Genomic DNA, 26,202 nt, shown 5'->3' on the forward strand with positions numbered 1-26,202 from the left:
TTGAATAGCAATGACTTTTACCTCCCTCCAGTCGTGCGGAACAATGTTTTACTCAAGAAACTTGTTGAACAGGTTCAACAACTTTTTTTTTGCAGAGTCGGGTAGATTCTTCAACAAGTTGAATTTAATTCTATCCAACCCTGGAGCTTTTTGGTTGCACGAGAGGAGGGCCATTGAAAATTCCAACATCGAAAATGGAGGCTCTACCACAATAGATCAAACAATGGTCGCAGTGGTTCAGTCTTCTACAAGGGAAAAAGGTCTTCTGTTCGGGGACAGAGTCCGGACAGACCTTTTTGCGATCTGAATACTTCTCGGACTCATTCGGAACGTTACGATTCCGCATGCGTCTGGCGGTATCCCAAAGAGTGCTCGTCGCTGTTTCCCTCGACAACGCGTTTACAAACCGCCGCCAGTATCCGCGTTTTTTTGCTTTTATCAAGCTCTTCATCTGTCTATCCAGTACATCGTACTTTCGGAGTTCTTGAAAGGCCAAATACTTGAATTTATTTATTTCGTCAATCATAGTAGACTACATCTTAAAAACTATTGCTAACATCACAAATATAGTTATGTAGTTCTAGTGTTCAATATTTTACTAAGAGCATTTCGTGACATCGTTAAATCAATAACTTCACAATATTTATTGAAAAGACTCATCATACTATTAACTGGCCCGGCCATGGCATATTCTGTTCTATAAGAATTTAACACAAAAATTTTTCGCGTTCTTAATGAGCGTGTAGGAGCATAAAAGTTGAGTTTTCCAAGCAAATTTTCCGAACTTATGCGTTGTGAAACTAAATCGTTGACAAGAGTTACCGAAGCAATTTTTCTTCTTTTTTCAAGCGTTTCTATATTAATAAGCATGCAACGCGATTCATAACAAGGGAGAGGAAATGAATTCCAACCTAGTTTTCTTAGTGCATATAACAAAAACTGTTTTTGTACGGATTCGATTCTATTGGAATGGACGTCTTGATAAGGCGACCAAACAACACTACAGTATTCTAAAATAGATCTAACATATGTAACAAAGAGAGTTTTTATAGTGTACGGGTCTACGAAATGATAACTGAACCTTTTTATAAAACTTAGCATACAGTTGGCTCTATTGATGATCATATTGTAGTGATCAATGAATGTTAACTTAGAACCCATAATTACTCCTAAATCTCTAATTTGATAACACCTTTCTACAACTTGATGTTCAAGAGTGCAACTGGCATGTTCAGGATTTCTTTTCCTTGTGTAGGATATGTATAATATTCGATTTTTTTACGTTGAGATCAAGAAGACTTTTTTTACCCCAAATGTAGAAAATGTCAACCTCTTGTTGGAATTGTTGGTTGTCTGATTTGTGTTTTATTTCCATGTACAGTTTCATGTCATCGGCATATATCAATACTTTAAGTCGATTCAACACAAGGGTAACGTCATTAACAAATAAAATGAAGAGCAAAGGACCTTCGCGGTCTGAGCACTCTTTGACCCACCACTTGGAGGGAGGGCGCCGTCTAATCATTACCCCGGGTATCGGTTTCGTCTGAGCTTGAGTCGCGGCGTCGATGATCAAGCCAGAAAGGAACGCGTATTCTTCCTCCGGAGAAAGTTCCACGTAGGACTCGATTCTTTGCAATATTATGGTCTCATAAGTCTTGCAATCAACGTTTCGTGTAAGGTCATACGCAATATTGATTGGATCCGTTGGAGTTGACCCATTAGCAATTGAAATAACGATTGGAAGATAATCACTACCGTGAGGATCATTGATTACTTTCCACCGGCAATCTAACGCTAGTGATGTCGAGCAAAGGGATAGGTCAAGCACGCTTTCACGTGCTGGAGGATTAGGTACACGTGTCGCTTTCGCAGTGTTCAAAAGTGTCATATTGAAGTCGTCGATTAAGTTACAGATTGAAGAAGATCGGTTGTCGTCGTACAGCGAGCCCCATAGCGAACAGTGAGAATTAAAATCTCCCAATATCATAAAAGGCGCGGGAAGCAACTCTGCTATATCAGTGAGATGCCTCTGTTCAATCCGCGCGAGGGATATATAATGAAACAAGGCATAGGTCTTTTCCATTCATATTCGTCTGAATGGCAAGGACTTCAATATTGGAGATCGAGGGGGGAAGATTTTGAAAAAAGAATAGCACTTTCTGATCCCTAAAAGTACCCCTCCACCGTGTGAGTCTCGATCTCGACGAATTATGATAAAATCGTGGAAATTGAGTTGATCGTTTGAATTGAGAAAAGTTTCACAGAGCGCAAATGCGTCACGATTGTATGTATTTATCAAATGAGAAAATAGATCGGATTTGGGGAGCGTTACTTCTGCAATTCCTCTGTAATACAGTGATAAAATTCCTAACCTCTTTCGCCGTATTAGTCATCGAAAGATATGATAGCTGAAATGAGGGGCCAAGTTGCTGCTAGTTGCATCAAAAAGGTTTTCACTGTGGGAAGAAGGGCAAGAAGAATATTTTGTAGGGGATCTGGTATGTTGAATGTTTTAAATATCCAGTCCACAATATCAGAAAATTTTATGAACCTTGTTTCTTTTCTATCTTCTGATCGAGAAATGGGTGCACGAGGGGTTTTTGGTGCCACAGGAAGCGGTGGGTACTCCTGGTTTGATTTGAATTTGAAACCGGGAGGTACTTGCTTCGGTTTTTCTTCACCGCTTCCTTTTTTGTGTTGGCTTATTGGTCATTCCGCTAGGGGTTATCTTGCGACCTTTGCGAGAAAGATTAGGAGAGTTTATCATTCTCCTCTTCCTAGATCCTTCTGGCATGGCATAAGAACACCCTTCGACGGGATCGTCAGATGTACCCTCATCGGTTGACAAAAAGGAAAAGATGTTTCCTGTCGAGGGTGGCTCAGCCCTCTTAAGCATTTCTGTAAAAGAGCGCTTTGATCGTTCCTTGAGGAAACGCTTAATTTTTTCCTCGCGCTGTTTGTACGCGGGACACGCGGAAAGGTCATGCCGAGTTCCTTCGCAGTAGACACTTTTCAGTTACCTCACTGCAAGCGGTCTCAGCATGATTGCCTCCGCACTTGCTGCAGCGTGCCTTGTTGCAGCAGTAGGTGGCTGTATGACCTAACTGCTTGCAGTTTTGGCAATGCATGACCCGTACAGGCAGACGAACCCTGTCCAAAGAGATGTACTTCGGCAGTGTAGATCCGGTGAATGTTACACGGAAGGAATCCGAAGGGAGGAATTTCTTCTTCCCTTCTTCGATGAATACTGAATGCAATTGCTTGACATTCAGTATCTTTTCATCTTGAATCAGGGGGTTCTTGAAGCAGCCAACCCCGTGACGCAAAATGTCATCGACCGTGAGGCTTCCTCCGGTAACCACACCGTCGATCTCCACGTCCTTGGCAGGGATGTACACGCGGTACTCTCTTGTAAAGAGCTCGTAGCTAGCAATTTCATTTGCTTGCTTCAAGCTACTCACGACAACTCGCAGTTTGTTCGGCCTCACCTTCGTAATCTCGGTTACGGCCGAAAACTGTTTTGCCAGGTCCTTGCCAATTTGGATGATATTTAAAGGTTTTTTTTATGGGTCGGAATTAAACAACGTAGGGACCGCTAGCGGCATCTGGGTAAGCTTTTACCCGTATTTCCGGTACCCTTGGCACAGGGCTAGGTAGCGGGGATGGTACAGGGAAAGGTAGAGGGTAATTGATGGGGGATATTTCAATCTCCTCCTTATTTGTTTCCACCTCTAGGAAAAGTTCCACGTTGTCCATTTTTGCGGGAGCGTTACGCTCTACCGCACACAAACGATAAATATTCGAATATAAGGGGAATCGAATAATTGGTATTAAATATAAAAAAGTAGGAGGGTGGTATTCAAGACACGACCGCATGACGTTGGACTACGGTATTCTTATATTCCATTAAAACAAATAATAGAGAGAATTGCAACTCTAGTATTTGCTGCAATTTTATCTAACAGTGCATTTCTGAATGCTGAGACGTTAAAACGTTTTAAATAATAATATATACTAAAAGAATGGATATATTTTATTTAATCGCTGTCATTTCATACATATTCGAATCAAACCTTTGTTTGTAGCTGCACTACCAAGACAATCATTTAATTGAGCGAATTGGTAAAATTTTCCTATCTAAGCAAAAAGCAAACTTAACGAAACTATCTGAAATTGGAGCCTAGAACGATTCAAACGAAAATTTTAAATTTAAAAATTGTTTAACATTAAATCGATAAAACTCATGCTAGGTTAGCTCCAGCCCAGCATATAACTTCATGTATTTTAAAAAAAAAGTTTATTTCAATAGCTTAATATAGCAAGAGCTCAATTACACGTTTTTCGGTAGTTGTTATCAAGGTTTTCACGAGTGACAGGAAAATATCTTAACTTCTTCAATTGTGATCTAGAACATTTCTAATTGTTTTTTTATTTTTCACGATAGCGACAAGTTTGTTTTCTTTCTTTGTGTGCGAGAAACAAAATCAAAACTGCGCACCAATAAACAAAAACGAAAATTAAATGAATGCTCATTGAGAAAACTTGCAACTTTTTTTACCAATAATTTATGATACTCAAAAGAACCTGTTTTGATCTAAATGAAATTTCTAGTAAATAAGTGTTGATCATTCATAGGCAGTAATTTTTCCTCGATGGATAAAGACTGGCTGAAGTAGTTAAAATCGCTGCTGTAAAATTAAATTCACAACTGTGTTCGTTAAGACGTTTTAATATTTTTAATGACAATAATAATCTGAGATAAACACCCGCTATAGTTATCCACACACATGCTATAACTATCTATACACACGTAAAAACTATTCATACACACGCTGTAGCTGCTATTCATACACACGCTATTCCTATCCATACATCCGATACAACTATCTATACACACGCATAAGCTATCCAAACATGTGCTATTACTATCCATACATACGCTATTACTAATCATTGCACACGCAGCAGCTATTCACACACACGCTCAGCGTTGTCAACCCTCCAGGTTTTCCTGGATATCTCCAGCAAAACAGCTGAAGGTTGAATGTTTCTAGTTTTTTGAAAATTGTTCCAGTTTTATCCAGTTTTCTGTTCATCACCACATTTTTTGAACTCATTCCCATTACATGTATGGTCTTTTCAGGGTTTTGTGCATTCATGCGCCTCGGTTGTAAGATTTTATTCGAAATCTACTCAATTTCAAGTACGCCAGTGACAATGATCTCCATGTGTAACAAATTTTCTTTCAGCCTCTTCGGTTACATGCAATAATACGGTGCAGAATTTTTGAACCGAAAATCAAATCAAATTATATAAAAGCTTTCAATTTATATATCCAGTTTTCTCCAGTTTCTTATTTTGAATTCGTCCAGCTTTTTATAAAAAAAGGTTGGCATCGCTGCACACGCTATAACTTTCCGTACACACGCTGGAGATATACACGCAATAGCCATAATATGCTACACATGCTATGTCTTACACACGCTAAAGCTAGCCATACACACGCAACAGCTTTAGCTATCGATACACATGGGTTGGTTAGCTATCATTCCATCATTGCAAATGTCATAGCTATGTAGATGCACATACGCTATATGTGCACACTGCACACACACTCAATGGCGGTAGCTTTTCCAGTGGCGGTGCTGGCTCGTGCAGTTTCTGGCTGTTTTTACCAGCTAGCTGGCATCTCTATCTTATTTGCTTTGCTCCGTTAGGAGCTAACATCACTGCGGATCCGCAATTTGCGGGCCCCATTGACAGATGCTATGTTATGCGTATGAAAAGTGGCGGTGATATGCTATCTCGTTTACACACACGCTGAGATGTTAGTCCTCGAAACATGGCGGGATGCCAGCTAGCTGGTTTTAACCCAACGATATCTGAATTGGATTACCGCTGGTGGGGTCCAACTCAGATCGAAGAGGAACCGAACTGAATGAAGAAATGCAGCTGCTCACTACCTAGGGTTACCATTTGGTCGGAGACAAAAATCAGGACAAATTTTTTCCAGCAAAAAATTTATCGAAGCTATTGTCATTTTTATGTGGTTATAATAAATAAAACAGGTAATTTGAGATCTGCTTTTGAAAATACGCTAAAAGACTCATATTAAGCGTATTTCTCTAACGATTCAATTTTGCAAATTTGATTTTTTAAGCGTTAGTAGATACCTTAAAATATGAACACTAGTCAACTGTTTGAAATAAACTTAACAATTGTCAAAAAACGTTTAACGGTTAACGACTAAACAATTTCTCTCGTCAAGATTCAACCAAAGAAAAAATTCGTTCGAAATTTTCTTCCCGGAGTCAAGATGAAAGTACTGAACAGTTTGCTCCTTTTTTGAATATCCGGCATCATTCTGAAAAATCAGGACAAATGCTCAAATATGAAAAATAAAACAGGACGCTCCAAATGGGGCTCAAAATCAGGACATGTCCTGCTAAATCAGGACGGATGGTATCCCTACCACTACCTCCGCCGCTGTTGTCTGATACCACCGCTCGGGTTCTGCTGCAGCTCAGTTTCGCCACTGGAATCAGCCACCGCTGCTGATTATTCAAGACCGTTCTAGTGGCCTTCCACTTGGTAACTGATGACTGCTATGATTGATTGATTTCTTTTTAAGGGACTTTAACCCCAAACGGTCATTCGTCCCTATGACTGCTATGAGACGACGCAGGCTATTATATAGCCTGAAGCAAAAATCCATTCGCGAGCAAAAGCGAAGCGAGCTTGTGATTGGTTGAATGTGCACGACTTCAAACACAACTTTTAACTAGTTTAGTATCGAAAACATATTTAAATTATTATATGCCAATCTTGCGCAGTATTTCCCCTATCAATCAAGCCATTGGTGTTTAGAATCTGTTCAGTGGTAATGATAAAAGAAGCATTTTAAAACGGTGTTGAAACACCTGTTGCAGCTACCGAAAGCGAGCTCGTTATTGGTTGAAAGCTGCGAGACTGTTCACAAAGTCAGATCGGTTGAATCCGTTAGTGTCGACTGTGCTTGTGAAGAGAGGTGGTGATTGGTTGCTCGGTATGATTTAGACAATCGATGTGAGTTATCAATTTTTCAATAGTGTATCTCGAACAATAGGTTATATTTGTTACATAAATTCAACCGTGAAAGAATTTCTGATCGGTTGATGCCTCGAAATTCTGAAAAGAAATGACTGATATATAAGCGCTCAAAACCTGACCACTTTTTCCTGGTTTTCCCTGGTTGAATTACTAGATTTTCAAATTCAGGCGCCTAACTTCGATATAGACGTTAGTCCAACGTCAACAATTTTTTAAACTACGATGGATCAAATGAAGATAAGACAATCGTATTGGGGACGAAAAATAATACTAATAATAATTATACTAATAACAATAATAATAATTCTAATAAAAGTAATTTTAAAGTAAATACTTCACCGAACGTCTAGGTCTGTTGTCTACACGACCTCGTGGCTGCTAGTAGGATTAATCGGGAATAGTGTCTCAGCAGAACAAACAATGGTGACACCAAAAGATCCAATTTCGTATTGTATCACAGTGGCTGTATCTCACATGCAACCTAATAGATGCCACTTCTATTGAATCCAGTCACTCAGCCGTATGGAGATCCGTGCTGCTAGCGGGGTACCAGCGGGGCGAGGAAATATTTTTGCAGTTATAATCCCAGTTGCGTGACCGGGCCGACCACTGGCAGGCTACCGCAAAAGATGCTTCGGCTGATAAAATGCAGGCTATTGTTGTCGCACAGGGCACAGAGCACAAGAACGAACCGATAAAACAATACCCATCGTACGACAACTCGTCGAATCAAGAGGAGTGAAAACAATTTGCGTCTTTTCGAAGCGAAAGCAAAACAACGAAAGAAAATCTGACGTAATGTTAGTGCTTAAGAAATAGCGAAATAAAAGAAGTGACTCTTAATTTTGAATAATTTAATCACGAGCGATACCAGGAACGTTCAAATAGTACGATACCACATTTAAATCATGTTGAGGCAATATAAAGCAGGTATAGTTTTAAAAAGTCTGTGAATTTCTTTTCTTTCCAAAACTTTTGAACCACATATCAAATTGTTATGAAGTTTGTTATTTGTAAGTTTGAGAGATGACTCGTTCGTATGACACTAGTTATGTTCAAATAAGTCGTGTAATCTTAGTGATAATAGACTTTCGTTGTTATTACAATTTAATACATAACGGTTGCTTAAGTTCGATTATAATCAAATGAAAAGGGGAGGTATAGGGCAGCAAAATATTGAAACCCCGTGTTCAATCATAATTCATCAGTTAACCCCTAACTAGCCCGTTCATCTGATATCAATATTGTTCAAATCGGTTGTGTAGTTTCTAAGATAATGAAGTTTCGTGATTTTCACATTTCGATACATTACAGACGAAGTTACAGTCCGATTACAGCAAAATTCAATAGGGTGTTATGAGGCAACTAGACCTTCCATTTGACACTAATTTTGTGGAAATCGGTTCAACCATCTCAGAGAAAAGTGAGTGAGTTTATGTAGTCTTCGGAATATGTCTCGTTTCATAGCTGGGTTTCACATTTTTAAACATAACAGGCATGGTAATAATCCGTTTCCAAAAAAAATGAATAGGGTCTTGTGGGGCGTCAAGACCTTCCATATGACACTGATTTTATGAAAATCGGTCCAGCCAAACATGAGTGAGATTAAATAGTCTCCAGAACACGATTCTTTGCATAACTTCTGAACCACAAGTTCAATCTTCATAAAATTGGAAAGTTAAGGGTTTTTTAGGTAGCTCGTTCATTTGAAATTAATTCCGTTCAAATCGGTTGTGTAGTTTCTGAGATATTGATGTTTCGTGATTTTAACATTTTGATACATAACCTATAAACTAGAAACTCGATTACAATAAAATTCGTAAAGGTCTTATGAGGTATAATACCTTTCATTTGCAATTAATTTTATTGAAATCGGTCCAGCCATCTCTGAGAAAATCGAGTGAGATTGGGAGAGCGTTACACACACACACATACACACACACATACAAAAAATGCTCAGCTCGTCGAACTGAGTCGAGTGATATACGACATTCGGCCCTTTTGAGCACTTTCATACCTTTAGTTTTTGCAGTGATTGCTATACCTTTCTATGAGAAAGGCAAAAAGAAATGACTTTTAATATCGAACAATTTCATCACGAGCGATACCGGGAACGTTCAAATAGTACGATACCACATTTAAATTATTTTGAGCCCATATATATCGATCAGAGCAAGTATAGTTTTAAATAGTCTTTGAATTTCTCTTCGTTCCATAACTTTTGAACCACATATCAAGTTGTTATGAAGTTAGTTATTTGTAAGTTTAAGAGATAACTCGTTCGTATGACACTAGTTATGTTAAATAAGTCGTGTAATCTTTGAGATAATAGACTTTCGTTGTTATTACAATTCAATACATAACGGTTGCTTGAGTTCGACTATAATCGAATGAAATGGGAACGTATAGAGCAGCCGAATTATGAAACCACTTGTTCAATCATAATTCATCAGTTAATCCTTAACTAGCCCGTTCATCTGATTATAATATTGTTCAAATCGGTTGTATAGTTACTGAGGTAATGATGTTTCGTAATTTTCACATTTCGATATATTACAGACGAAGTTGTAGTCCGATTACAGTTAAATTCAATAGGGTGTTATGAGGCAGCTGGAAGTTTCATTTGACACTAATTTAGTGAAAATCGGTTTAGCCATCTCTGAGGAAAGTGAGTGTGTTTAAATAGTCTTGTGAATATTTTACTTTTCAAAGCTGGACTTCACATTTTTAAACATAACAGGCAAAGTAAAAGACCGATTGCGAAAAAAAATCAATAGAATCTTATGGGGCAACTAGACCTTTCATTTGACACCGATTTCATGAAAATCGGTTCAGCCATCTCTGAGAAACATGAGTGAGATTAAATAGTCTCGAGAACACGTTTCTTTCCATAACTTTTAAACCACATGTCTAATCTTTATGAAGTTCGAAAGTTAAGAGTTTTTTAGGTAGCCCATTCATTTGAAATCAATTTTAGTCAAATCGGTTGTGTAGTTTCTGAGATATTGTTGTTTTGTGATTTTTACATTTTGATACATAACCTCTAAACTAGAAATCCGATTACAATAAAATTCAATAGAATTTTATGGGACAACTAGACCTTTCATTTGCAATTAATTCCATGGAAATCGGTCCAGCTATCTCTGAGAAAATCGAGTGAGATTGGGAGAGCGTTACACACACACATACACACACATACACACACACATACACACACATACAGAAAACGCTCAGCTCGTCGAACTGAGTCAATCGATATACGAGATTCGACCCTCTGGAGCACTTTTATACTTTTGGTTTTTGCAGTGATTGCTATACCTTTCTCGGAGAAAGGCAAAAATTGTCTGTCTGTCTGTATGATCCATATAGACTTGGAAACTACTGAACCGATCGACATTCAAATTTGTATGTAAAAGTTTTTGGGACCGGGGAAGGTTCTTATGATAGTTTAACACCCCTCCCTGCTCTGAAAGGGAGGGTCCCCATACAAACGAGACACAAATTTCTACATAACTCATGAACTAATCAAGTAAATGGAACCAAATTTGGCACGTGGAAGTTTTTGGGGGTAAGAAATGTTTCTATAGTACGATCCGCCATCCTTTGGGTAGGGGCGAAACACACATTTTTGCATGACTCTAGAAATAATCAAGCAAATGGAACCAAATTTGGCATGTGAAAATTTTTGGGGGCGAAAGCTATTTCCATGGTAGTTTGTCACCTCATTATCTTCTGGAAGGGAGAGATACCATACAAATAACACACAAATTTCTGCCCAACTGAGGAATTAATCATGCAAATGGAACCAAATTTGGCATGAGAAAAAGTTTGGGGCAAAAAATACTTTCATGATGGTTCGACCCTCCTTCCTCTTCAAAAAGAAAGGGGTACCATACATATAAAACACAAATTTCTACACAACTCGAGAACTAATCGAGCAAATTTGGCATGTGGAGGTTCTTGGGGGTAAAAAATGTGTCTATGATGGTTTGCACCTCTCCCTGCTTTGGAAGCTGGAAAACAGCCAAAAGTTATTTGGTCATCCAATATGGGTATTTGCGTAATCACTATGATGCATAGAAGCCAAAAATCGACCACAGACATAATTTTAAATTCTAAAATGGCGATCCGGTTTCTAAAAAACAGTCAAAAATGGCAAAATACCATTAAGAGGTCAGAAATTAATCACATGTCACACGCTATGTTTAACCCTTTCCCGCTCATGGTGACTCTAAAGCAACAAGAATTATAATCATCATATCTTGACATAAAATAGTTTGTTGTGCTTACGATTGTTCCATAAACTTTTATATGCTGCCTCAGAGCATCACTGGGCATTTTCTTCAAATTGACAGTAATTTTAGTTTTTAGTCTACAAAGTGTTCAGTTTGAATTTTCTCGTGAAGCTATAAATTTTAATAATAAACCTTGTGAGCGGGAGAGGGTTAAAGAAGGTACCTAAAATGTTTCTCCGTAGGATTATAGTTTCAGGCCTCTAGTTTCAAAATATGAACACCGGAAAATATTTCATCGGTGAAAATTTGTTTTTTCCTCGATTTTTCATTTTTTATTTAACAAAATTACAAATTCTGATTTTTGAAAAAAAATCTAGGAACAAGGTATCCAAAATTTAAAAATAACATTTTTTTCCGCTTAAATTACTGAAATTTTCGTATGAAAACATCCTTTCTACGTTAATCCAGCTTCAGTAATTTTAAGCGGAAATGTTGTTTTCAGATTTTGGATTTTTTAAAAACCAGAATGTGTAATTTTGTTAAAAATGAAATGAAAAATCGAGGAAAATACAAATTTTCACCGATGAAATATTTTCGGGAGCTCATATTTTGAAACTAGAGGGCTAAAACTATGGTCCTACGGAGAAACATTTTAGGTACATTCATTTTGTATAAAAACCTTCTTCAAACATAGCGTGTGTTATTTTGAAATTCAAAATGACGACTTCCGGTGTCTGGAAAACAGCCGAAAGTGACAAAGCCTGGTAGTTCCGTAACCATGATGATGCACAAATACTAAAAATCCATCTCAGACGCCCGTTTGAATGCTGGAATCGTGACTTCCGGTTTCTGAAAAACAGCCAAAAATAACCGAATGTCATCAAGTATGGGTATTTTTAGAATCGAGATGATGTACAAAAGCTGAAAGCCAAGGATGCTTTCGTTCCGATAGAACCAATTATTCCGAACGATTTTTCTTTTAAATTTGAACGTATCCAATACCTGATTCGTTATGCATTTGCAGACTATAAACAAATTGGAAGTTAAATATTTGGATGCAGGTGGAATCAATTTAGAGTGTTTGAAATCATTAAAATAAAAAAATGGGCGAAACTAGGTTTGCTTGGAACGGCAAGTTGATCTATAAAAATCAGGTCATTGAATGATGCACAGTGGGAAGGAATTACCACTCCCAGTCGTTCTTTTAGTTAATTCATTGTTCATCTTGAGTGGCTTGGACCCATCACAGAGTAGCAACCATTGGTATGTATAGTCAGAAGAAAGCCAAGCTAAGCTTTTATTTCTTAAAGTTCGATCAAGTATCGATGTTAAGCTAACAATGTGTAGTTTTTGTAAAAAAAATTAAATCTTTAAAAAGTTAGTTATTTACGATGTTCAATTCATAATCATTTTATTTTTTACTTTTTTATTGTGTACTGTTTTTGGAACGACTTCAATGCCATTTTTACATAAACCTTTAAAAAAAATAATCATGATCCAAAATAGTCCTATTAGCCCAAAATGGCAGCTTCAGCCTATAGCAGGATTTCGCACCCTAAGGCCTTACTACCCTAAGCAACATTATATTTTTTCAAAAATTTACTGTACTAACATTCAAAACGGGTTGAAGTTATTTTTATAAATCGATTTATTTGAATAACGACAAGAGATAGAGAAAAGTTGTCAAGGAATGACTTTTTGGGAATTGTCTGGCCTCTCATTTTAAAATCATTGAAGCAATTGAATTTGAAATCCTTCACTTAAACCATTTAGTCAAAAAACAAAAAGTGATTTTAAAAAATTGGTCATCTCAAACTTTTCTTCAAAATAAGTTGTTGAAATAGACGAATCATTTGCCCAAAATTTTTCTGAAAAATAAAAAACAAAGTCGGCACTCTTAAAGAGAAAAAAAAAAATGAACATAAAAACAAATTTATTACCTAAAAAACTTATTTGGAGTAATAATCTGAGATGACCAAAATTTTTAAAATTACGTTTTGCTTTTAGAATTAAGTTTTCTCAGAGTGCGACTGCAATTTGATTTTTTTATTACATATTTAAATAAAAGTTCTGATAATTCTTTAAAAGTCGTTCTATGACAACTTTCGTCTATTAGATATATCGATTTATGAAAATAACTTCAGCCCTTTTCAAATATTAGTACAGATAAATTCTCGAGAAAAAACATATGCTAAGCTGCTTAGGCTAGTAAGCCCTACAGTACCCCAAAGTTCCCTTAGATTCTGAAAGGGGTGCTGTCAACATCTGGTCGAGCAGGCGTGAAATTTTTCCATAGGAACATCTGTGCAAAGTTTCAACCAGATCAAAATGGTGGCTCTATTTTTTTAATTTCTTGTATCCTGTGCAAAGTTCATGTGAGTCATGTTTATTTTACCACAACTCTAAAACGCTTGAATCTTCTTCCTCTAGCGTATGAGTATTCTTGACAGAGGGAAATGCTTACAAATAAAATAAAATGGTTAAAACACGTGGTTGATCACTCCTTAAAAATATAAAATCAGTAAATGTTTTTTTTTTGCTGCCAAAAAACTTAAATTTATATTGTTTTACATGCATGCATAAATTTACACTGTAATTCAGTGTTTCTAGAAGAAAACCAATCCAGTACCTTTCATTTACAGTCAAAATTTCAATAATCAGTTCAACGGTCCAAAAATATGTTTTTTTAAAGTTAATGAAAAAAACGAACTCACTTAATCCAGATTGTTACTGTAATTTGGCCCTTCTTTTTTCAGCTTCCTGATTATCTTTCGATTTTTTAAAAATGTTCGAATGATAATAACAGGCTATATTTATTTCACCCAGACCCCCAAAATATTCTAGGGCGCTGTTATGTAGAATATCTATTCTCGTTTGTCGACGTCTTATTGGAGTTAGGCTTCCTGGTTCATGGCACATATTTTAGGTGTTACCGTGACTATTTGTTTTTTCCTTATTAGTGTTTGTGTGTTCCGACAACTTAATCTCATATTAATACGTTTACTTCAGTTTTGAGTTATTTTCTTGAATTTGATTTGATGAAGCAGTGTTTTCATCATATTGTCATCAGAGATTTAATAAGCATTTGACACTTATTCTGATAAGACAGTTATGCTTATTAACCTCTTTAATAGGAATTATCGCTACCTGGTAAACTGAACAGATTGCCTCCCAAAAACAGAACGTAATTCGGTTCAGGTACAAAACGACGAAGACGAAAAAAACCTCTGTTTCACATTAAAATCATTCGATTGGTGAATGAATATCTCATTGGATGGTAAACCAAACCAAGCGGAGAAAAGATTGCCCGTTACGGACGAATGCACAACAAACATTCCTTTGAGGCACACAATTTGTACACAATTCCTGAACAGCAAACTTCTTCCTCTGTAACTGTTTTCAACAAAGCTTCATCAATCCTCAGGACAAAATACCCGATCCTCCAACAAACTTGATTATCGACTCCACTTACCATGACACTCTTGTACTTGTGGATGATGGCGTTCTTAAATGAAATTGTTGATAAAACTTTTGGCATCTCTGTCATCGGCTGTTTCTGCTCCAGTTGGCCATCGTCCCTGTCGACATAGAATGGGGTTTCTCGTGAGCTGAGTGAACGATAGAACTACTCCTCCCGCGATCCCTTGAGTCGGGTTCATCGGGTGCATCCCGGGCAAGCCCCCGGGAATGGCCAAGGATAGAGTTTAAAACTGAAGGTAAAACGAAGATAAGAAAACAAGCAACTCACAAAACTTTTCGCCCATCGACGAACGTCTGCACCGAGTCACAGTCCAGCCGGGCTACGGTCAAAAAGCATTCTTTGAACATCCACAGCGGAACTGGCGAGGAACCACCGTCCGGCTCTTCGGTCAGCAGCTCGCAAATCATTTCAGCCGTTAGGGCCAAACTCTGCAACGAATGGGGGAGTCATATTCAGTGAACGGTAGCAAATTGACACCGCACGAAGCACTCACGTCACTCAACAGGCCAATGAAGATGGCCACAATCTTCAGCCAGTGCAAATGAGTCCAATCAAGCATACATAACAGGGACAGGATGTTAGATAGGTCGTCCTGTTGCAGTGGTTTTATCGACCGTATGAGTTGGCAAAAAGTTAACGTAGAAAATTAGTTTGGCGATGGCTGGTTGAGCATGCCTGATTGTGCAAATATGGTAGAAAGATGTCTATGTCGAAAATGCCACTTACTTCCGGGAGACACAATCCTTGCCATTTTTCCAGCAGCAGGCGTTTTTGCACGAAATAGCCCTTGCCAAGCTGGAATTGAAAGAATAGGTTATTTGCTGACTCCGTGTTATCTAGGCACAATGCTGTATATCATGTAAATATTATTATATATTTCTGTTATTATGATTGTTTGGACAATATCATGTTCAACAGTGTTATTTGACCAAAAACTAATAAAAATTTATACATAAAATTGTGAACATAAAACAACACTTTTATTATTAGTTAAATATAAAAATCAGTAAAAATTTTATTTTTTACACAACTTCATGATATGTACTGAATAATACAAGATTGAAAAAAAAAAGCGGCAATCGGTACCCTATAAACAAACGCACCGCATTAAGACTCACTTCTTTCTAATATGATATTTAGATAGACCTAAAGGACCATGCCAGAAATGGTGGGAGAAAACCGAAAAACGATATTTCATTACCGTTGATTAAAGGTACGCTCGCTAGCAAACATCACAAAATAACTCGCAATTTTAACGGGAGAAAGTTAAACGCACGGTAGCGCATTTGTTCGGTTCCAGTTAACGAAAGCAGAGTATATTCTTGTTAAAACTGAGAGATAAAACCAATGTTATTTGCTGTTTAAAATATCCAAACCCTTATTCATTCGTTCAAGCTCGCATATGATGTTGAAACATTATAGAAAATGCATAAAAAAATTTTTTTAAGTGATTGTAATAGTTTATAAAAGTCGTCAATCGAGGCAAACTGCACCCTTGCTTGAAATGGGTACCAATAAAGCAACTAAACCTTCAATTTAAAACTAAGATTGTTGAAATCAGTCATGCCATGCCATGGCTTTGAATTCAAAAGAGTTTTCTGAACACGTTTCTTTTCATAACCTTCTAACTACATGTTAAATCATCATGAAATTGATCATGAAATTGAAATTGATCTGAGATAATGGAGTTTCATGACTTTTTCATTTTGATACATAACAAACAAAGTTACAGTCCGATTACAATAAAATTCAATAGGGTCTTATCAGGCAACTATACCTTTCTATTGCAACTTATTTTATGAAAATCGGTCCATCCATCTCTGAGAAAAGTGGGTGAGTTTAAGCAGTCTTAGCAACATGTTTCTTGTCATAGCCTGATTTCCTATTGTGATACATAACAGACAAAGTTACAATCCAATAACAAAAAAATTCAACAGGGTCTTATGGGGCAATAAGACTTTCCATATGACATTAATTTTGTGAAAATCGGTCTAGCCATCTCTGAGAAAAGTGAGTGAGTTTAAACAGTGTTTGAAACACGTTTCTTTGCATAACTTTTGAACTACATGTCCAATCATTATAAAATTATTTTACAAATAGTTCAAAAAACAAGCCCGTTCTTTTGATACCAATTTTGTTCAAATTGGTTGTGTAGTTTCTGAGATAATGAAGTTTTGTGATTTTCACATTTCGATACATAACCTCGAAACTAAAAATCCGATTACAATAAGATTTAATAGGGTCTTATGGGACAACTTGACCTTTCATTTGCAATTAATTCCATGGAAAATCGGTTCAGCCATCTCTGGGAAAATCGAGTGAGATTGGGAGAGCATTACATACATACACACACACATACAGAAAATGCTCAGTTCGTCGAACTAAGGCGAATGATATACAAGATTCGACCCTTTAGAGCACTTTTATACCCTTGGTTTTTTCAGTGATTGCTATACCTTTCTAGGAGAAAGACCAAAAATTGAGCTCTAATAAATGTAATAACTAATGTTTTCTGATTGTTAGTGCTATGTTAACCCCAGTTTAAGTATGATAATTTTAGATAATTTAGCTACTGAAATTTAGCTAATATCATTGTGAAGCTTTTGGACTATCAATGCACTGACATATTCGTATCTCTCTGAATTTTTTCAGCTTCATGATAACATGTGGCACTTCTAATTGTTTGCTCTCTGATGAAGTATAAATATTTTTAGTAGTTCAGCAACCAGTTATTTTACTTTAAAATTTTTAACCATTTTCCTTACTTAGTATTCTTAATTATCTGGGCTTTACTGATTATAACATCGAGAATAGCCAGAAAATCAAATTATCCAAAAATTACTTGAAGACCGAGGAGTCTATTAAATCGAGCAAAAAGAAATTACCTCCTTCGCAATGTTCTATAAGTAATGTAGCATCCGATCTAAAGTTAATTTTTAAACTAAAGAACAGTTCAGCATGCATACGTCTGTTTAACACGCGCTCAAGTTACTGGAAATCTTATTTACCTACTACAGTGAGTTATAATGATTCCTACCGTAATGGTGCCTTATCCAAAGTCCTCCGTATCCATGATTTTGGGAGTGTTCTCAATCACTTCAAACACTGGGTTGCAATAATCAAGTAAATTTATATTGGGTTCCTGGTCACTGTGGAATCGATGGGAACGAAAAAGCCGATGAACTTGCAAGACTTTTTTTTTTTTTTTTTTTTTTTTTTAAAGGTGGCGGGGAAATCTGCAAACAGACACCTGAGAAGAGAACTCAGGGTGTGGGGATGAGACTAGGGGAGAGATGCTGGGGTAGTTACACTCCCCCAGACACCTACTTATCCCTGTCCCGACCCACTAAAACCCCTCCAGTCTCCAGCCCTGGTCTTCCCGGAACGACTGTTAAGTATTACGTCGGGAAGTGGCTTTTGTGCGTGATGCACCCTCTTTACTCTTATAACCTCCTAGCTAACTACCTGGAGACTGGTAATTAGCTACCACTGGCGTGTTGGTGGTTGACCCGCCACACACGTTGCAGCTCCAGAACAATCTGAGAGGCGGCCGCACAGACCGCGTTCCAGATGTCCGGGTCGTCGCACATCCTCCGGACTAGATTGTCCGGAGTAGTGCCAGGCCCGCTCACAGCCATCATGTTGCTCCGCGCTCTTACGAAACGGGGGCATACGAAGAAGACGTGCTCAGCAGTCTCCTCCTCCTCCACGCACTCGGGACACATGGGGGACACCGCGTGTCCGAACCTGTGCAGATATTGCCTGAAACAACCATGGCCTGACAGGATTTGTGTCAGGTGGAAGTTCACTTCGCCATGTCGTCTCCCGACCCAGCCGGATATCTCCGGTATGAGTCGGTGCGTCCATCTGCCCTTTGTGGAATTAGACCATTCCCTCTGCCAACGGAGCATCGAGAATGACCTTCTGGTACCTCGTATGCCCCTTGTGTCACGTTGGTCGAAACACTCTCTGTCCTCCTTGATGGCGATGCTGATAGGCATCATGCCGGACAAGACACATATTGCATCGTATGACACCGTACGATACGCACTCGCAACTCTCAGGCACATGAGCCTGTAGGTACTTTCCAGTTTGCCACGGTAACTGTTAGTACCTAGCGCTCTGGACCACACTGGCCCACCATACCTAAGTATGGACGAAACCACGCTGGCAAGAAGTCTTCGCTTGCTGCCATAAACCGCTGAGCTATTGGACATCATACGAGATAGTGCTGCAATAGCCGATGAGGCCCTCTTACAGGCATAGTCGACGTGACTCCCGAACGTGAGCTTGTCGTCCACCATAACCCCCAAGAGCTTCAGGGATCGCTTCGAGGTGATGGTGCAGTCTCCGACTCTGACCACCGCCTGTTGCTCCGATTTACGGTTGTTCACAACCATGACCTCCGTCTTATGATGCGCGAGCTCCAGTTTCCTGGAGCGCATCCAGTCCTCGACCTTGCGTATACAGTGCGCGGCCGTCAACTCGACCTCCTCGATAGACTCGCCGTAAACCTCCAGCGTTATGTCGTCTGCAAAGCCGACGATCACAACCCCTACAGGGAACTTGAGTTTTAACACTCCGTCATACATGACATTCCACAACACCGGGCCCAGGATAGAACCTTGCGGAACTCCTGCGGTAATTGGGACGCACTTCTGACCCTCCTCTGTGTCGTAAACAAGTACTCGATTCTGGAAATAATTTTCCAGAATCTTGTACAGCGACACCGGTACATGGATGCTCCTGAGCGCGAGCGCTATGGAGTCCCAACTGGCACTATTGAACGCATTCTTCACGTCGAGCGTGACGATTGCGCAGTAGCGTACTCCCCTTCTCTTGCGCTGGATTGCTACCTCCGCCGTCTTGATGACGGAAGAGATTGCGTCCAGCGTGGACCTGCCCTTCCGGAAGCCGAACTGGTTACTTGCCAGACCGTGTACACCCTCCGTGTACCTCACCAGTCTGTTGAGGATGATCCTCTCAAGCACCTTGCCCGCGGTGTCCAGCAGGCAGATAGGCCTATATGCCGATGGGTCCCCTGGCGGTTTCCCAGCCTTCGGCAATAAGACCAGTCTCTGCCGCTTCCACCTGTCCGGAAAGAGACAGTCATCCAGGCACCTCTGCATGACTGCCCTGAACAGCCCGGGGGCCGTTTTTATCGCCAGCCTGATCGCCAGGTTAGGGATACCATCCGGTCCCGGTGCCTTGCTCACCTTTAGGGATTTGGCGATCACGATGAGTTCCTCATTCGTAACCCTTGCCTCCTCCCCTGCCTCGACACGGCTGTCGTCGCTCACGGATTGGATGCTCGGCAGGTTGGCCGACCATCTCTGGTCTATGTCTGAGATACTGGAACGTCGGACGTGAGACTCGACCGCCGGAGGCCAAGGACTTGGCTCGTGGCGTGGAAAGAGTCCCTCGATGATACGCTCCAGCATCGCTGGTGATCGCTCTGCAGGCGCCAGCGCGCCTTTAGTCTTGGCCATTACGATCCTGTAGGCGTCACCCCACGGATTTGTATTGGCACTCGCACATAGCCTATCGAAGCAGGCCCTCTTGCTGGCCTTTATCGCACTCTTTAGCATCGATCTTGCCGAACTGAATGCTGCGCGGCGCTCTGTCCTCTCTTCTTCGTTTCGCGCACGCTGCATCCTCCGTCTTGCACGGAGGCACGCACTGCGAAGGTTGGCTATCGCGTCCGTCCACCAGTAAACCGGTGGCTTTCCATTCCTAGGTTGGCGAGTCCTAGGCATGGTGGCGTCGCACGCCCGCGATAGCATAGCAACTAGTTGGTCAGCAGTCGGGCGAAGCCAACTGCCCCCCTCGCGCTCCCTTCTCATTGCCTCTTCGAATACCTCGGCATCAAAGTGCGATGTCTTCCACCCGCGAACGGTCGGAGTGTTGGCTCTACCCGTCGCTTGCCCCCTCTCGTTGTTGTCTACACTAAAACAGACCGCCTGGTGGTCGCTATTAGTGTAGCCATCGTCTACCCTCCAGTTCTTGATCAGTCCTGGGCTGGAGAACGTCACGTCGATGATCGACTCCGCACCATTTCTGCTAAATGTACTTTTGTTCCCAACGTTGGCCAGATCTAGGTTGAGCTTTGCAAAAGCCTCCAACAGGATCTGGCCCCTCTGGTTCGTGAAGCAACTTCCCCACTCAACAGCCCAAGCGTTGAAGTCGCCCGCCACCACCAACGGCGTTAGGCCCGTTAGCTCCATGGATAGGAGGTCGACCATCTGGATGAACCTTTCGGTAGACCAACGTGGCGGAGCATAGCAACTGCAGTAGAACACTCCGTTCACCTTAGCAACTACGTACCCTTCTTCTGAGGTTGAGACAACCTCCTGAACCGGGAACTTGCTCGTCGTACATATGGCCGCCAATCTGGACTAACTTGCAAGACTTGGATCGTCTCATCAGTACATAGGACCAGAACTTTTCTGTGGCTTATCCGCTTCTTCACTTAAAATGGAGCTGAAAGCATGGGAAATTTCGAAGGTGGAGTCCAACTGGACAAATACTTCCATTGGTAGGCAGTCAAAGAGGTTTATAACACCGAACGGTCCTATGACTCGCAAAATACTGGAGCTTTCAAAGAAAGATCTAAGCACACATACTGGTCTAATAACAGGGCATTGTCCGAGCCGTTATCACTTGAAGCTTATGAAAAAACTTCAAGATGATACGTGTCGCTTATGTGGTATGGAAAAAGAAGACTCGGAACACCTGTTATGCCGATGTCCGGCAAACATTAATAAAAGACATAAGTTCTTCAATAGGGGGCTGTAAGAACCCTCTGAAATCTGGAGAACAACTCCCAGTACGGTTATTCGCTTCATGCGAAGTGTAATACCAGACTGGACTAATGCTATTGGTCATATCATGACGGCCACTTCCAATAGTGGTACGTTATCCTGACTTAGCAAAATTAAAAAGGGCATATGTCACAAAAGATAAAAAAATTGGTCGTAGTGATAAAATACCCAACACGGAAAAAAAATTGTATCGGATATAATGCTTCTACCTCCATATTCAAACATGTGGCATAGTTATTTTTAAAGAGAAATTTTTGAAAGCATACCGCTCCAGCAAATTTTATACTTCTTCATTGAAACTAATTACAGCCAATCAATCGATTTCGAACAATATCCGGATCGGTTTGTATGTAACTCGATTTCCCGTGCCCAATTGATCAGAACCCGTAAGCCATTCTTCTAATCGACCGAACGCCGTGGGGAGCGGAAGAAAGCGGCATCATCACGAAACAGCAGTAATAACAACAAAACTCAATTACCTGATCAATTAGCGCTCGCAGGGCACCGGCTGTGAGTCGCCCGTGGCATGCCTCCGGCTCATAGCGGGGCTTCACCGGTGGCGGCCGCTCAAGAGCTAAGCAGCGGAAGTATGCGGCTGACCAGCGCAATAAATCAAACGGTTGTGTACGGATGGCAGCTTCGTGGAACCCAGCGGAACGAAAGTAGTTGGTAAATTGGGAAAAGCTTTTTTCGCAAGAAAAGTTTAACTTACCTTTGGCGTACGCCTTGAGCACGTTGTTGAAGTTTTCTGCTATCACAATCTGCTCTGGGTATTAGATTTCTGCTAGCAAAACCATGTTGAGAAAGAATGAAATATCCCGGACTCTTTTGAAGTAGAATACTTCTCTCAGGAAGTTCGGCTACATAGGGATGTGAAATGCAAATCTAAAACCGAAAAAAGTGAAAAATATGTCCAATTTCAAATGCTAATAAATCGGTTAGTATTCGATGGATTCCCTTCGTTCTTGCAGCAATAGATTGGAAAATCTTCTAAGATTCTTCCCAAAATAAGATAATTGTAATTTTATTATTCACACTATTGTACTATTGAAAATAGTCAAGCCTTGTCAAAACGAAAAATTCGACCTCTGATTGGCCGTTATATGCTTGCTTCCCAAGCACGGTCGACAGTATCATATACCTTGCAATTGAAAACATGCTATTTGGCCTATATAAGAGCCTGTTCCAGCCGGAGCCGCTCATAATAGTTCTAGACAGCGACAACAGCAGTCCTTCCTTAGCAGCAGCACATTTGCCTGTGGTTGGTCACCACGTCTCAGGAGCAGCGCGGTTTTTTTCGGCGTGTGTCGCCAGACAGCCATTATTCCCCCGTGTTGGGGCAGCATGAAGATTGCCATCAGGAAATCCAATTTCGGAAATCAAAATGCCTTTTTCAAGGCAAATAAACAGGTCATTGAAAGTTAATAATTTTTGTCAACGCAAGCAAGCATTCTGTGTTCCATCCTAGCAATTTAAATTTGTCGCACCCGTCTAATTTACTGAATGTGAAATAGCTTCCACAGTGCATGTTGTCCGTGTATCTTAATTTCCCCAATGTTAGGGCAGCTCAAAGGTTGTAATTAGCAACCGGCTCTGAACCGCAACATGCTTTTTTCAAGGCAAATAAAAAAATAATTGAAGGTTAATAATTTTCTGGCATCAACACAAGCAGACACTCTGTGCGGGATGCAATCAAATTCTGTTGTCTAATTTTTACTTTTACTTTATTTAGTAAACCCCCCACTGTAGAGGCAGCGCAAAGGCTGCGATCAGCATGACCATCTTTGAATAACAAACTGCCCTGTTAGACCGCATTCACAAAGACAGTTAGTTCGACTATGCAGAGCTAATATGAAGTCGATTCAATCAATCAGCATAAACAGAATTTCGTCGTCTCGCAGCTGCCAAGTTGCAACATGATGCAACACGCAACAGCGAGCAAACGAAATCGCTTGATATTATAAACCGCAATAAGATACGGGTTAAACCCGTTGCGTGTGTGAGAGCACCATCGGTGTTTATTCGCTGGATACAAAAATCATATGCGAATTGTGGAATAATTCGTCTAAAGAACATAAGGAAATGGTAAACCTGAACTGAAAGGCGTGGCCTATTACGTAGCACCCTTCGGCTATAAAAGAGTGTTTCTGGGAAAACTAGCTACATTCATTAGTCGGACGGTGAACTGGATGGACCGTCCACAACGTTGACAGCAGTAACAGCAGATATCGGCACTCAGCAGTAACAGACCATAGCAGCGGGTCGCGCCTGTGGCTGCCTTCAAATTAAACAAATCACTTGCCCTGTGGTTGGTCACCACGTCTCAGGCCTCTGCCAGGCTGAACGCCAACGCGAGCGATCGGGCGAGATTTTTGCGGTACATCAGCCGGCACTTCCTCTAATGGAAAAGTAGGATCATTTTGTTTAGAAGAATATTACTGTCGGTAATATTACAGAGATGCGATTGCATCATATCCGATATGGAATTGAACAATTGTTCTTTTGAGGACAAATAAAAAACCTCATTTGAAGAGTTAATAGCTTTGGGTACCAGTAGCAGTATGGTAACAGCCTCAGCGATAGGTGCAGCCGGTACTTCCCTAAGGCCGATGTAATAAGGAAGTAAATGGAAGCGGCACGGCAAAACAGTTCGAGTGTTCTTAGACGCGCGTCATTTTTCGTACGATAGCGGCGGTATTAGCGGTAGATGCATTTGTCAACACTTACTCCAGTAAAGCCGTATCTAATTTTCAATGTGAAAACACCTTTCTATTGTGTTGGCCGTGCGCATTAGGCCTCTGCCAGGCTTAACGCGATAAGCGGCGCGAACCGATACGCCGGCCGTAGGTTAATTTACAGCCGTAAGTAGAGTGTATAAAAGTATTCTACTTCAACCTTGCGGTCGTGGCTTTGCACACAACCCTCCTGTGATTTTTTTTATTTGGGATGTAAAGCACGTCAAGAAAGTGTGAAAAATTGCAAACAGGAGCCGCACGTTCCAGGTGTATTGATAAAACGTCTAGCCTACTCACGTGATTCGCGTTGACGGTGTTGCTGATATTTGTTTGGTTTTTGCATGCGAAAAAGAAGGAAGGAAATATTTTTGCTTTTGTCATCACGCACATTTTGACAATTGCATATGAGAGTTCACGTAGGTGCGAACAGCCTTCAAAATCTCTTTCAACGCGATTAACCCGAATTGTTGCTGGTTTCGTCTTCCTCGACCAAGACATGCGCCGGTGTAGGCGTTTGCCGGGTACGTCACCATGGAAATGGAACTAAAATGCTCTTTGTTTTTTATTTTTTCTTACAGAACTACCACACTCGGCGCCAACCTTATGGATGGAGCACACAAAGTACGACCCGGGTGATATCTTGCGGGCGAACTGTTCAACACCACCATCAAAACCGGGAGCCACCATAACCTTCTTGCTGAACAGTATGACGGTAAGTGTAATACTATAAAGGATATAAACTCTACTAGACACAGGAAGATTGTGTGTAAACATTTGGTACCTACGTAGTTGGATAGCGCGAAAGTGCTCTAAACGGGCATCGTTTACCAGAGAGCAGCCATTATGACTGGCGTTATATGAAAATTTCGACCTTTAAGGCGTTCTAGCCAAACACTTTTTTCTTAGCTATGTATGTTGATGTTTATCAAATGAAACCGGTCCGATGTACAATCATAGCACCACCATTTCGGTGGCGTCAGAACTTTGCTAAGGTACAATTTCGGCATGTGATGTTATTTATGAGTATCATTAGTACCGGACATAATTCCTTTTTAATTAAAAGATTGGCACCAGTGCCAGCAGCGTGTTGGGTGAAAATTAACAAGCCATGCTCTTATGCAGATCTTTGCCTATTTTCAAGAGCTTTACGACGAAGTTTGGGGTAATGAGGGAAGCTTCTTCGGAGAAGATTCTTCTCTTTACATGATGATGGAAATGGCTGGCTTTATATAATGTAGCAGGATACATTAGACACAATGTTCGGAAGCCTTGTAGGCTGAAACGCGCTGAATTCAGCTGACCAGTGCCTAGATTTGAAGGCACAGGAAGGTTGGTAGTCATCAAGTCGTGATTAATTGTAACTTATTTCCAAGAGTGCTTAATGGTTGCCTCGAAGCAGTGGTTACTTGCGGTGGTTTCGGTTTGATAGTTGTAAATTAATTGCAATTACCGCACGAATCGCCGCTAGTCCGCCATCCTTTTGCGAGGCAATAGGGATGATTTACCATGTAAAATGCAAAGTACGGTGTCGTGCTTCTTGAATATCTTACATCGCAAATCAGTGCATCACCTGAAGTTGATTATCAGCTCTGTCTTTCTACTAGAATGCATGATCGCCAAGAAGTTTTTCACCATGCAGTAAGATGACCAAAGTGAGCACGTGTGAAATTCATTAGCTTAATGACAAGAGTGATGTTTATGAGCCTTCTTTAGAAAATCGATAAAACATTTAAAACCTAAATTAATCCACCTAGCGGTCAGACCCAGCCTTTCTCATTCATTTTATTTGTAACAATAGATTTACATGAACCCTTCAATCCAATAAATATATATTCATT

At 40.2% G+C, this 26,202-nt stretch overlaps 1 protein-coding gene across 8 annotated transcripts in view; it reads left to right on the forward strand.

Moving 5' to 3' along the window:
* The window catches only part of LOC129718530 (uncharacterized), a 442,955-nt gene that overhangs the window by 176,350 nt on the left and 240,403 nt on the right, over window positions 1–26,202 (forward strand). For all 8 annotated transcript variants that reach the window (XM_055669395.1, XM_055669392.1, XM_055669393.1 and 5 more), the window contains one exon: window positions 24,943–25,076. In XM_055669395.1, the coding sequence (XP_055525370.1) occupies window positions 24,943–25,076 (134 nt within the window). The remainder of the gene's footprint in view (window positions 1–24,942; window positions 25,077–26,202) is intronic.

The sequence above is a fragment of the Wyeomyia smithii genome, chromosome 1 (genome assembly GCF_029784165.1).
Source record: "Wyeomyia smithii strain HCP4-BCI-WySm-NY-G18 chromosome 1, ASM2978416v1, whole genome shotgun sequence".
Lineage (NCBI taxonomy): Eukaryota > Metazoa > Arthropoda > Insecta > Diptera > Culicidae > Wyeomyia > Wyeomyia smithii.